Consider the following 14084-nt stretch of genomic DNA (forward strand, 5'->3'; position numbering starts at 1 on the left):
TTCAATTGAAAGTCCCCAAAGCTTTTAATCTCTATTGACGCAGATTTGGCTTCACAGATTCAGTTCCCTACAACAGGAGGGCAAGTTATCATAGCTCTTCCAAGGAGAGATATTTTTTTTAATGCCTTCATATAAATGTGCGTCTTTAAAAGTGAAAATTTGATATAAGTAATATCTTCAATCATTTAAGGGAGCGTATTTTAATATTTGGAAGGAAGGTAACTTTTAAAATCTTTTTAATAGGAGATATTTTTCCTGGAAAATTTAGTATATCATCAGTATGTAACTTCACAATATAAGAAATAAGTGAAGCAAATTTACAGCCAGTGGTTTAGTTTGAAGAGAAATGGAAATTTTAGGGGTGGTTGGTGAGGTTTAAAAATAATTTTAGTGAAGCTTACTTAATATAATATTTTTTTCTTTAATTTTTTTATTATTTTCAGTGGGGATTATTTTTTTTACCAAGTTCATTACAATTTCAACTCAAAATTACAACTAAAAAATTACATTTATAACCAGTGGATTTGTTGAACTAAGACATTAGTTTTAATTATTTTTTTTCGGGGGGAGAGCATTAATTTTTTTAACATTTAACCTTTTTTTCAAATCTTTTAAAAAAAACTTTTTTAAAACCTTCTAAAAAAATCTTTTTAAGAAAAACTTTTTTTAAAACCTTTAAAATATTTTTTTTGGGGGGAAAGGGGAGGAGGAGTTATTATTTTGATAATTTTTAATAAATCTTTATTATACCCAGAAAAGATGTTGGAGTTTTTACGCAACAAATCTTTATTTTTTGTGACAAGAGTGTTAACAAACGTCCTTTCCAGGAAGATGAACCTGATATATATATTTGAGTTCATTAGTAGATAAACTCTTTAACTTTGGTAAAAGAATTTTAAATTCCTTGGTACCAGTTTTCTAAGAATCGGAATGTAATGCCCAAATTGATGACGGAAAGAGGGATCTTAATAGGACAGAAGAAAAATATTTTCCCGAATATACTGAAGAGAGAGAGAGAGTTAGAAGCAAAACAGATTGATCTGTGAATTTTGAAAAAGTTATACGTAACCCCTTCGCTTAATCAACCAAATCCTTTGTTTACCGACTATCAACAATTATGAACTACTAGTGGGCTGCGCCACCTGATCGCTAACTCTCGCCAACCCCCGAAAATTGCTACGCAATCTTATATGGTTTGCTTCGCTCGCTACTAACTTAGGTACATTGCAAATGCACAAAATTCTAAGAATTCAAAACAATTATTCAAATCCATAAAAAAAACTTTTTCTTTTTTTTAAATTACATCTTTTTAGTAAATACTAAGTCAATAAAATAAATTTGAATTCAAATAAAGACTCATTGAATGAGATTCATTTTTCAATGAATAACTAATAATAATAAAACAAATAAATTCGTGATATAAATCAAAAATCTTCAAATAAATTCGTAATACATAAATTCGTGAAAAAAAAAGCGTTTTCCACAAAATACTAAAATAGAGATCTATCGACAAAGACTACTCACTTCTTCCTAGCTTAATAGTATGAGATTGCCGCAGCTGATAGGGTGAATTTCGGAAGAGATCACATTTGGTGAGAATGCTCTCTGGTTATTTCAGTTTCCGTTTTTAAAAGTGCTATATGTTGAGCCACCTCAGCTAGATTTGGCATGTGACATTTTTAGCGGCAATCATTGGTCGATTTTCTAGTGTTGCCACTCGGGGAGTTGTAATGAGGCTTTTTTGTCGCCGTGTAAGAGAAATATATATATAGATTAACAACATTAACTGTTACAAGATGTTCTGCGGAAAGGGTACTAAAAAAAGTTTAATTTATTAAAAACAGTTTTCGTCATGTTTGAGAATTGGTATTCTCACAGGTAAAAGAAAAAAGGACGTGAAGAACAGCCCGGGAAATAAAAGCAAATATAAATAAATAAATAAATGAAATAAACAAATAAAATAAGTAAATAAAATAAATAAATGAAATAAATAAATAAAATAAATAAGTAAAATAAATAAATTAAATAAATAAATAAAATAAATTAAGCATCAGAAAAAAGTGAATTGATCTGAATACAGCTTAAATTTAAATCTATCATATATTTTACAACAGTGTTGTATTTTGTAAAATCACGGATATCTTTTCTAGCATTTGGAATTTTTTAAAACTTTTTACAACGAATAACTTTATGCCAAGGAGTTGAAAAATAAAATTAAAATTGGGAATAAAAAAGAAGTGCATCACTTTTAAACGTTTCTTAAATAAGCTGTTACTCACTTTTAAACTTTCCGATTAATTAATCGATTAACCAGCTTCACTACCGCTGCTTGTATTCTCAATTTTTTTCTTGTATAAACATAACCAGATTTTTAACGTTTAAAAAAGAGCAGACGATTTCAATTTTAAAAGATCTGAGGATTTCTTCACAGAATTCATTAAGTGTTAAAAAAAAAAACTTTGCCCTATTTATCAAACACTTTTGTTATAATCTTTCTTAACCCATTTTCGCTGTGAGCAAATGCATTTTAAATGCAAAATTAAAAAAAAATGTTTAAGATTTTATTCTTTTAAAAGCATTACAGAGAGTAAAAAATACAACGTAAATAAACGAAAAGGCAAAGAAACAGTGTCTCTGAAACTTCGCCTGCTACATTTTAGTTCGAAAAATTATGTATTAATAATGAATAATTCTGTGTACTTATTATTTTATGATTAAGTTGTGTTCTTATCTGTCTATATTTACTTGTTAAATAGTTTTAAAAGCAGAAATTCCGAGTTTAGAATGAATAAAATGCTATAATCGGGATTTACATGAAGTTTTAAGGAAAAGATGCACTTGCTAAAAGTTCATTTATATAATAAATAAAACAAATGTAATTTCAAAAATAAATAAATATCCTTACCTATGAAATGTAAAAGATCCTTCTTCGACAAATTTTTCTGTACAACTAAATGCCGTACAGTAAACCACCTTATTTTAAGATTTTTAACATTAAAATTCCCGCATCGATTTTCTTCCATTGCAAGGACAAGGAGAAACGGGTGGTAGAAAATTTCTCTCTTTATCGGCCCTCCACTCATGTGGTTTCATCCTGAGTACGAAAATTATCGTGATGTCCCCGTTCTATTTATATTTCTCCTCTATGGTAAAGAGAGTTTTGCTAATTGATACATAATACATGATAATAATATCATATGTGATATATAATTAATAGAAATATATAATTAAAGGAATTATGTAATTAAAAGAATTATATAATTAAAAGAATTATATAATTAAAAGAAATAATTTTTAAAATGGAATTGAAAATAAAATTTAAAATTATTTTGCTAATTTGATCTTAACTGTCACTGTTTGTCTGAGTTAAAATTGTGATCTAGATCTGTCTTGATTAGCAAAAACGATTGAAAACTCCTGAAAAATCTCACAAGTAGATGTTTAGCGTTGTGAGAGAGTTTTTAACTTAGGATAAACTTGATCGTTGTTGTTTCTATAAATCCATTTGCTTCCAAATGGCTCACAAAGAAAAAATATTGTTAACCTATTTTGTAAATTTTTTAATAACATTAAATGTTAAAGGAGAACAATGTGATTTCAACAAATTTAGACAGGATAAGATCGTGCCAAATATCATACCTGATGTTCCAAAGGAGCAATTGCAAGTAAGATTCTGCTTTACAATTAAACTTCTTGCTTATTTAAGGTAATTTAATAATTAAGACTATTTATAATTAATTATGAACTGATATATGCTTGATAAATCTGAAGAATTGTTAAATAATATAACTCTGTAAATAATGAAATTTGAATTTGTATTCAATGTTTTCATAGCATTTGGCATTTAGGCTTATTTTCATGTTATTTCTTTCTCTCTTCGATATTGTCTTCTAATTCCGGCACTACTTTTAATAAACCCATTCAGTAAATTCAGATGTACTATTGATGTTTGGCGATCAAATAAGTGTTAAGTCTGATAAGCAGTTTTCCAAGCTTTATTACATTTGATTTACTCCAACATATTACTTTTTTTTTCAATGGACTCGAATGAAAACAGTGCTATTTAAATAAAAGTGGTTAAATTTAACATAAAATCAACTTATCAACGAAACTAAAGCAGAGACAATATTTCAAATATGGTCAAATTAAAATATAATTCGCAACTTGGGTCTTGATAAATAAATTCAACATGATATAAATGTTTTAACAAGTAAATAGATTTCACCTTATCAAGAATAAATATACAAATACGGTTTTTGTAACATTTATCAAAAGAAAAAAGAAACTTTTTAAAAGCACTTACGCCAAAAAAATTGTACACAAGTTCTGGAAACAAAGCTCTGTGGATAAACCACTATGCATTAATTATTTACTACATGTTTACTTGTTTTCCAGAACTTTAATTACTAATGTAACAATCTCCTCGGCAAATGGTACATTATTGGTGTTGTTAAGATAGAAAGGGAAAAAAAATACAAACCATTAAGCATTTTTGCATCAGATGTAAGGTGTTCCTGAAAAGTGTTTGTTACTACCTATATCTTATTTTCATCTAATAATTTCTCTTTCCCCTTTCCATACACTTACATGCGGATTAAGATAAACAAAAATATTTATAAAAGTACAAATTAATTTAATTACGATTGAATCGTTTTCTTTCAATAAAATAACTGCTTGTTTTATTGTTTTGTAGGTAATGTATGGCCCTCACAATGTAAGCTGCGCTGAAAATATCGACCGGATTGAAACAGAATACTCTCCCGGCTTAACTTATACTGCGAAGAACAATTTATTTTATACCATTGTTATGATTGGTAAGATTTAACATAGTTCAAAATTTGAGAGCAAGTGCACTCAAACAGTGAGAAAAGATCACTATTGTCGCGCATAAAGTAGCAACATTTCTAAATGTAAAAATGTTTTCGTCTTATAACTTAGCAAACACTTTAAGAAGGAATCATTAAGTCATTAAATGCTATGTGGAAAGTGAGAAAGCAATGAATCATGCATTTTTATCTTTAAGTGATTACAGCCATTTAATAAAAAATGAACCCCAATGTCTAACAGCACAGTCGTTAAGACCAGGGCCGGATTTAAGCTTGGCGGGGCCCTATGCTACTGAAAATGAGGGGGCCTTTTAAGTTCAATTCTATTTCCATACACCTGAAGTAAACTGTCGTATTTTTTATTGCTGAATATTAACATTATATTATTAAAAATTTGATAATATTGCTTGATTGTTAAATATATTGATTGTGATGGGACTATAATATAGAGCCTTTCTATTATTACACATATTTTTTGAACGAGGAACACATATTTATTACACATATTTTTAAGAACATCATAAGCACAGAGTAAAGATTTGGTATGTCAGAAGAACCATTATATGTTTAACAGAGTTTTTTTCCCTTGAAATTCTGAATCTATGTTATTTGGAATTTTAAATGATTTTTTTTTTTTTTCGAATTCTTTTTTTCTAAATTGTTTCTTTTTTAAACGTTACATTTCGCTTTGCTGCTCTATGACTTAGAAACATGAAATTATGAAGGTGTGTCAAAAAAAAGCAAGGAGTTAGAAAGAACACAAGAAAATACAATTTGATTATTAGTTTTATTTTTTTTAATAACCGCCGTTGAACAACCGACTTAATTTGAGTTTACGATTACAAATGTTTAACTCCGTATAATATTGAATAATCACCTTATAATTTTGAACTCAATCCAGAAGAGAAGAGAATTGGATCAGTACCCAGAGGTATTGATTTGTTGTGAGAACTTAGAGGACTTTGTGACCACGGCAGATTTAACATGCACCAGTCACTATTTTATACATGGGTATTCTTCGGCCGGCTGAATTCGAAATCAACGCCCTGCCAACCAGGCTATCCCGGCCAAATTATTAGTTTATTTTATAATAGTCATTGAACAGCTAACCCAATTTCGAGTTTACGACTACTAATGTTCAACTTATTAGACTTCTAATTTTAAACTCAATTCAGAACACAAGGGAACTCCAGGATCAAGTATTAGAAGAAATTTTCGTCTTGGAGGGGGACGTTTTGATGAAACTGACCAGCATTTAAGTTACATGATGAGGAAAACCACAAAAGCTTTCCACTGTCAGTCTGACAACAAGGGGACCTATGATCCATCTACCACTGAGGATATTTTACTTCGGCACAGTGGCTGGTGTAAGCCGGGTGTAGAATTTGGATCGACCAGCCAACACTGGGATTCGAACTCAGTGCCCTTGAGTCCATCTTCACTGGGTAATAACTCTGAAGGAGGTACCAATTTTATTGATTTGCCAAATTTTAGTCATTTTCAAAATGTAAATAGAAATTCAATCGTAATTTTTGTAGAATAAAAAAGATGGAAATAAATCGTTTTTCCTCTTAATCTGCAATGATTAATCAGAAGCAACCATGAGGGTTAGTGCGCAAAATGAACAGGGGGTGTAGCTTTCTAGTTTTTTAAATACTTGTTAGATTATTAATTTTTAACATGCACACTTTAAAAAAAATAAGAAATACATTTTTCAGTATTAAGAAATAATAATTAAAAACTGTCATCAGCTGGAATAGAACCCGCGATCTCACAGTTTTGTGTTAGATTTCATAATCATCAGCCCCAAATATACACACCTGCCTTGCGGATATTTATTTATTATTATTATTTTTTAAAATTTAATAAATGAAGTTATTTGGATACTTGACATTCTTGAACTGGATACTTTAAGTGCTTGACATTCGTTATTACAGAATGAAAATCTTGGAAAGACAAATGTTAGTTAGTATTTAATTAAAGAAAAACCCGTATTAAAATCTAACAAATTGTCCCTGATAAATTTTGTGGCAGTAAAAAAAATATTGAAGCCTGATGCATGTCCGGATTTTTGAAACACTTTCCAGTTTTACTATTTAATCAAATTGGTTTCGATGTCTTTCATCCCGCCTGTCTCATTAGTGATTCAGCATATTTCGATATCATTTTTGATTCGTTCTTACTTAATATTAATTTGTTTGCGACAATTAATTTGTATAACTTTTTTACTACATTTTTGCGAGGAGTTTAAAAATATAATATCGAGGGCATTAACTGAAGTTAAATTGGCTTTCTTTGTATACCTCTTTTACTTACATCATCCACACACCCACACGCGACCTACTGCTTCTTAGAAACTGATATTAAATAATCTCTTGATCAAATGATGAGACAAAATTTGCCTTTTAAACAAATCAAAAAACTTTTCTACCTTCCAAAATTGTTAATTTTTAAATAATTTATTAATACTCAAATTGTTTAAAAGATATGTTCCTTTTCATTGACAACACAGTTTTATATTTTATCTAGCCATTTATTTATATTTTTTAAACGTATTTTTTATTTGTTTTTATTTTATTAAATTAAATGCACAGATTTAAAATAAAAACAAATCTGCCAAAATTTTATAATTGGTTCAATTTGCAATTTTAAGAAGTTATTTCGACTTTGAAAATTTGAAATCCTTATAAATTAAAAATTTGGATGCCCTATTAACTTTAAGCACAAAATAACAACAAAAATCAGGGAGTTAAAAATACAAACAAGTATGATCAATAAGCAATAAAAGCATAAGCTAACTAAATAAATGAATTTTGTGTACGAAATATCATATTTTACAAATTAAACATAATTCATATTTCGGGGATACATGGAAAATTTGGTCAGACAGGAGGTTTGAACAATATTTTTTACATATATATTTAAACATTTTTTTAGCTGATGATCACTTGATTTCAATGCTCTATCAAGCAATATCACATGTTGCTTCTGTCTATTAGCAGTAAATGAAATTACCACATCTGTTGTCTCAATTTCATCCAAAATAAACCAAATCAAGAATTTTGGCAGATGCGCCTGTCAAAGAGGGAATTGAATGGGGGCCCACCATTTAAATAAATAAAGAAAGGAGTTCACGGATTCATGCACAATTAATTTGGAAAATAACAAATTAAAATCAATTACAATAATTAAGTAAATTAAACAATTAAGCTAATTAAAACATTTAGGATAATTAAAAGGAAAAAAAGTTTTTGTAATAAATTGGAAAACATATATTTTGCAAAAAAGAAAAGCTAAAATTAAACGAGAAGCTCCTTAACGACAATGAGACACAACGGAAATCTCGAAACAGAGTGACCCTAAACAAGATTCTCCCACAGCCCTAGAAATTTTCTAGGACAAAAGAGCCCACAGCAATTTAAAGAAGCTGAAAACTTAGAAGCTCTCCCACAGTGTAAATTGAGGCGGCTATTTGACTACTTCATGGAGTACCGCTTTTAAGGATCCATGGACTACTCCCATCACTGGTAGCTACGAAAGCTACAGGATATTTTCATCAGTCAAAAGGCCTTTTTATTGCTCTTTTGGTTAAAAAAGTAACAATTATTTTATACTTGTAAACACTTCTATTAGATTTTGAAAAGCGTTCGCCAATATAATAAAGAAAAGAAAATGTATTTTAGGCTTCAGAGGGCTCCAGCTCCTAATAAAACTTTAAAAAAAAAAAAAAGGAAAAAGTTGAATCTGGAGGCCCTTGCCATCTCGGGGCCCCAAGCTACAGCTTATTTAGCTTATACGTAAATCCGGCCCTGGTTAAGACATTGAGGTGTCGTTGCGAAGGAACTGAGATTCTGTCTCTGGTGGCGACTTGAAACCAACCCACCTTCAGATGGGTGGGTACTAATTTATCTTGAAAGTAAAGGCTGTCGGTAAGCAATGCTGACCACATTACCACAGTCATGCCGTTGGCCACGAAATTGTGGAGTCTTAAGCTCTATGATCCTCCTAGCTCACATCGCCTTGTTGAGGAAATTCATAATCCACTAACCGGTTACTAGATAAAATCCGTTTGGATCCTGCACCAAATTGGTTGCCAAGTTTTGGTTATAAATGGAAAAGGCCACGGAGAAAGTATATAGAAAACGAACTAAGAAACACTTTCCGGAAGGGGCAAACTCGAATGGAATATTACGTTGTACTATTCCGGGGAAGCCATTATTATATAAACTTGCCAAGAGATGGCGAAGAAGGCCGATCAAGTTTTCCCCTTTTGTGATTTTTTTTTTTTTCAAGTTTTCTGAGTTCCAATTTTCGATTGCCACCACAACATTTAGTAACTAATATGTTGCAGCGCAAGAATAAAATAATTGATTGGTGGAATGGATGATTAGAGTGAAATGATTTGAGCAAGATGGAACTAATAGTTTTGATGTTATAAGGATTCTGACTAGACAAAATCAGGACATGTTTTTTTTTTATTTTTTTTTTTTACGCGAACTCCAATGAAATCAAATTTTAGACGTTGAACAATCAGTTTTAAGGTTGAGATTTTTAGCATAAAAAGGTTTTAGTCAAAAACTATGATTTTTATCAAGACTTCATAATTTCTTAAATATGAGTCTTTCTGACTAAACTTGGTCTTATTTAGTACGGCTTAAAAAATACATAAGATCTAATACTTTGTTTATCTACACTGCAATTCCAAGCGTGTAAAAAGGTTTTATTTTAAAACTGTATTTTTATACATAAAACTTTTATAATTTTTGAAGTATTAGACTTCGTTTTGGTTTCATTAGATTCATTGTTTAAAAAAATACGGAGAAAACAATGCTAAACCTCACTTGCCTTGTAACAAGTATACAAGTAAACAAGTGTAACTCAAAATTTGCGCTGTTTTAATACGAAAATGTAATAGTTTTTAAATTATTGGTCCCGTGAAATTTGATTTGGTTTACTCGATTTAGCGAAAACATAAGTACGTCGAAAATAAAATCTTACTTGTTCAAATAGCAAACTTCTGATGCTTCTTAAAGGATGATTATGAACTAATTATTTGCATTTTAGATACTTTAAAAAAATAACAGGCATAGTTTTCTAAGCTTCTTTGGGGAGTGATAGTGTTTTATTATATGTAACTTTCAAACTCTTCGCACAAGCAGTATCTTATTTTATTTATAGATCCAGATGCTCCAGATCCATACAAACCAGTGTATGCACAGTTTCTTCACTGGTTAGTCGTCAACATCCCAGGCAATAAAGTAGAAGAAGGAAAGGTTTTAACTAAATACATGAAGCCGAGTCCTCCACCTTATTCTGGTAATTTTTTTACCTTTTCACTTCGAAAAAATTTTAATGTTTTTGCTTAGTATTAAAAATATTGATAAAATTCCACATGCTTAATAATTGTACCTCGGTAGTCGAACTTATGCTTAACCCAGTGGTCGGAAGTAGTGCGCTACAAGTAGCGAAACTTCCGTAGTAGCTACTTTTTTCGTAGTTTGTAGCGTAGTGAGCTATTTTTTAAAAGAAGTAGTATAGTACAAAATTCGAGGAGTGTGATACAAAAGAAAAAAATAGTAATTTGTAGCGATTCCTGGCAACTACTTTTAACGTTAGTTAAATAAAGTTCAAACGCAAAAAATGTTTTCTAATTTGATTGATGCAAATCCTTCGCGGGCCCGTCAAAGTACTCAATCAAAATGCTTCTCTTTTGCGGAAGAGCGTTAATTAGATCTACGTCTGATGATCGGAAAAATCGGTCAAGTTGTTCCTGAGAAATCGAATTTTTCTGACTTTTTTAAAATTCGATTTCACAAGAGCTATAAACTGCATTGTGATATCTGATGTCCATGTACGTTCTGATTTCGTAATTTAAAATATCATTTGAATTAATTAATTAGCATATTTGCTGTCACCCCCTCAAACCATTGAGATTGAGTCCTAGAACTTGAAGATCCGATCATTAGATCAAAAGTTATCGGAAGTTATTATTCGGAGTAATCAGTTTTTTATTCATCGCACTGTACTTGATTTCGTAGAGTATATGAAAAAGCATTGATCACTTAAATCACAAATATTTGATAAATTCCTACTATTTCTTAAATCATTGTAGAGAAAAGCATAGAGTTTGAAAGTTTAAATAACAAATTCGTAAAAAGTGCTTTAGAATAAAAAACTATTTCATGTAAACATGAAACTTCTTAATATCTCCTATTTAATCAAGCTAATTTTTTATTCAAAATCATTTTGAATATTGGTGAAAATAATCTCCAGTTAAGTTTGTCTTCTAAAAACAACGAAATAGTGACTACATTTCGAAAGCAGTTTTCAGTCGCTACATTAAAAAAAAGTAGTTGTAGTTAACTACAATTGTAATAAAGTAGTTGTAATTATAGTTAACTACAAAGAAAATGTAGTTTTTCCGACCACTGGCATAACACTTTGACGCAGATGGGACACCATGTCCCTTTTATGTATTTTTTTTCGGACTCACTAATTACAAGAAAAATACATTTTGATATTTTTTAATTAGGAGAAAACAGTCTGTTAGTTATTAAAAAAAGTCTGTTAGATTATCAGAATGACATTAGTACTAAAATATATAGATAAAAAAAATAGTTTGAAAATTTATTTTCATTCATATTCAAAAATGTATCAATAATTAATTTCATGAATTAACGAAATTTCAATGAGTAATAAATGTTTCTCTTAGATCTAAACAAGTGCAAATAAGTACTAATTTGAATATTATTGTTTTGAAGATTTTATCCTTAATGCAGACAAAATACAACGGTGTTACATGCAGTATTTTATAACCAAAAATTATTAAACTGCTAAATATAATATTTTTACTTCTTTTTACCAAAATTAATATAAAACAATTTAAAAAAAGTATGAAAAATATGTTTTATAAATATTCTGATTCAAAGGGTTATAATACAGTGATCATGAGTACAGTGACCAAGTAAAAATCTTTACAAAGTTAATACAAATAACATGTGTAACGATTTTTTTTCCTTACAGGCCGGCACTGTAGCACGAATTAAATTATCTTAATTTTTGTACGAATTCAAGCTCAGACATACCTATCTAAAGGAATGTTTACTATCTATAATTTAAATGAACCTTAAAAACTTTATTTTTAATCCTAAATGAAATAAGTTGTTCAAATCAAAGGTATTATTTTATAAGTATTTTAAAATTAATAAATGTTTTATGTGTAGTTTTTTTTTCTCTTTACGCTACTATTTAACACTTATATTCTCTTTCAGATCCTCATCGATATATTTTAATCGTATATCAACAACGCTCATATATATTTAGCCCATCCTATATGGACATGAAGAAACGTTCTAGATTCAGTGTCAATGATTTTGCCAAAAGCCTCGATCTTTTTGGGCCCATAGCTGGAAACTTTTTCTACACAAAATATTGATGTTTGGATAAGGCCCAAAATTGGAAAATATTCGAGTATCTTTTTTTAAAGAATTTTGTCTCTGTTGTTAAATAAAATTGCTTTAGAGCAGTAAGGTTAAATGAAAATAAAAATCTTAAAAAAATGGTAGTTTATCGTCAACATTTCAATATGCGAGTATAACTTACTACACAACACTAAAACTTATTATCCGACACTAGGAGGTTATTCATCAAGTTGCCATTATGCATTTAACAAATCTGGGGTATAAAAGTTCTTGTACTTAGAGGTGCATTCAAAAATTTTAGAAATATTTTATCCTTCTACTGTAATTAAATCTGCAAAGTTTTTAATACTAAAAATATGTACTCAGCAGTTAAGTCGTTCACTTATTAATATTAAGAGCCAGTTTTTTTATGAATCAAGCTGTCGTAAATAGTTTAAAATGTTTGACACTTCAGGATATCTTCTTTAGGTAACACTTTCTTTTTTGGAAGAAAAAAAATGCAAAAGCTTAGGAAATTTTCACCAAGCGTGCTTCTTACTGCCACAACTATTTGAAACGAAATGAAATTATGCACTATATTAGAAAAATGTTTAAAGAATATTCTGTTATAATAATAAATGATGCGGCCATTAGTTTTTAATTTATTTTATTTCAAAGTTAAAGATTTTTTTTTTGTATCGCGTAGTTCAGTTTAGCAAAAACCATTGGCATTGGTTCTGATCTATTTTTTTACTGCTGCTTACCCATGTATTTGAAAATGAGTCTAACGAGTCTCCTTCCTTCCTTCCTCAATGGCACGACAGCCCCGGGAGGGCCCTGGCCTTCTCAATCAACTTCCTCCAGGCCTGCCAGTTGTCTTCCAGTTTGAGACTTTTAAGACTGAAAAGTCTCTTTCCACGCAGTCGGCCCATCTCAGCTTTGGTCGACCTCTGGGCCTTGATTCGATGGGCTGAGCCGAAAAAATTATGTTTGTCAAACGCTCTCTGTTCATTCGATGTGACCAGCCCATTTAATTCTTTGGATTTTTACATACTTGACAACATCAGGCTCTCTAAAAGCCCGATAGAGTTCTGAGTTTGAACGTCTGTACCAAGTACCATCAACTTGTTTGCCCCGTCTCACTTTGCTTAAATTTCGATGTAGTTATGAAGTTATTAAATAGCTTATATTGATGGTTTTTCGATGTAATCGACATAAAATTATAACTTTTGAAGCCTTATTGTTTTGAGACAGATGAAATAAAAAAATATTTGGGCATTTTTTAAATTTTGAGTTAGATAATTTTAATAAGGGGACTCGAAGTTAATTTTTATATAAAAGAGCATCTAGTATTCTGACTCTGGGAAGACGTCTATGTTGTGACCCCAAACCATCATTTCCTTCTTTCGATATACTTAATCATTCTGAAGTAATTTCTTTAAAATTTAAACCATAGCGATTTGATTTTATTAAACATATAGATGTTATTTAAAAAAAAATCAGGTTAAATGTACTAATTTAAACTTATTTATTAACGGGTAAAAATGAAGAAGTAAATTAAACTTTTAAATATTTTAATTTATGATCCGGTTAATGGCCTTCAATTATCACGTTCGATTTTTTATAATTATAGATAATTACAGAACTCTAAATGCAAATGCATGGTAGAGAAAGCGATTTTTCTTTTCGAGATAGAGGTTCGCGACTGTTTGATTGCATACATAATTCAATCATTCAGGGAATTCAGAGGGGTAAACTTATGTAGTTCTTGCACATAGATAACGTAATATATAAAGGCTTATAGCTAAATACTTGATTAAGTATACCACTGAAAATTTGTGACAAAACAGAATAACAC

General features: G+C 29.9%; 1 protein-coding gene across 1 annotated transcript; it reads left to right on the forward strand.

Annotated features, from left to right (window-relative positions):
• Positions 1 to 3397: 3397 nt before the first annotated feature.
• LOC107439630 (protein D2-like) lies at positions 3398 to 12385 on the forward strand. The gene is made up of 4 exons (XM_016052292.4): positions 3398 to 3665; positions 4694 to 4814; positions 10005 to 10142; positions 12098 to 12385. Exons 1-4 carry the CDS (start codon positions 3516 to 3518, stop codon positions 12259 to 12261), a joined length of 573 nt encoding a protein of 190 aa, XP_015907778.1. The 5' UTR covers positions 3398 to 3515; the 3' UTR covers positions 12262 to 12385.
• The last annotated feature ends 1699 nt before the right edge of the window (positions 12386 to 14084 follow it).

Source organism: Parasteatoda tepidariorum, chromosome 4 (genome assembly GCF_043381705.1).
Source record: "Parasteatoda tepidariorum isolate YZ-2023 chromosome 4, CAS_Ptep_4.0, whole genome shotgun sequence".
NCBI classification, from domain to species: Eukaryota; Metazoa; Arthropoda; class Arachnida; order Araneae; family Theridiidae; genus Parasteatoda; species Parasteatoda tepidariorum.

What these genes read in the sequence shown, in the direction of transcription:
- LOC107439630 (XM_016052292.4), top strand. Translation starts at nt 3,516, where the DNA reads ATGGCTCACAAAGAAAAAATATTGTTAACCTATTTTGTAAATTTTTTA. An exon ending in TTATACCATTGTTATGATTG is followed by an intron (nt 4,815 to 10,004) that starts GTAAGATTTAAC and finishes TTTTATTTATAG; the next exon opens with ATCCAGATGCTCCAGATCCA. An exon ending in GAGTCCTCCACCTTATTCTG is followed by an intron (nt 10,143 to 12,097) that starts GTAATTTTTTTA and finishes ATTCTCTTTCAG; the next exon opens with ATCCTCATCGATATATTTTA.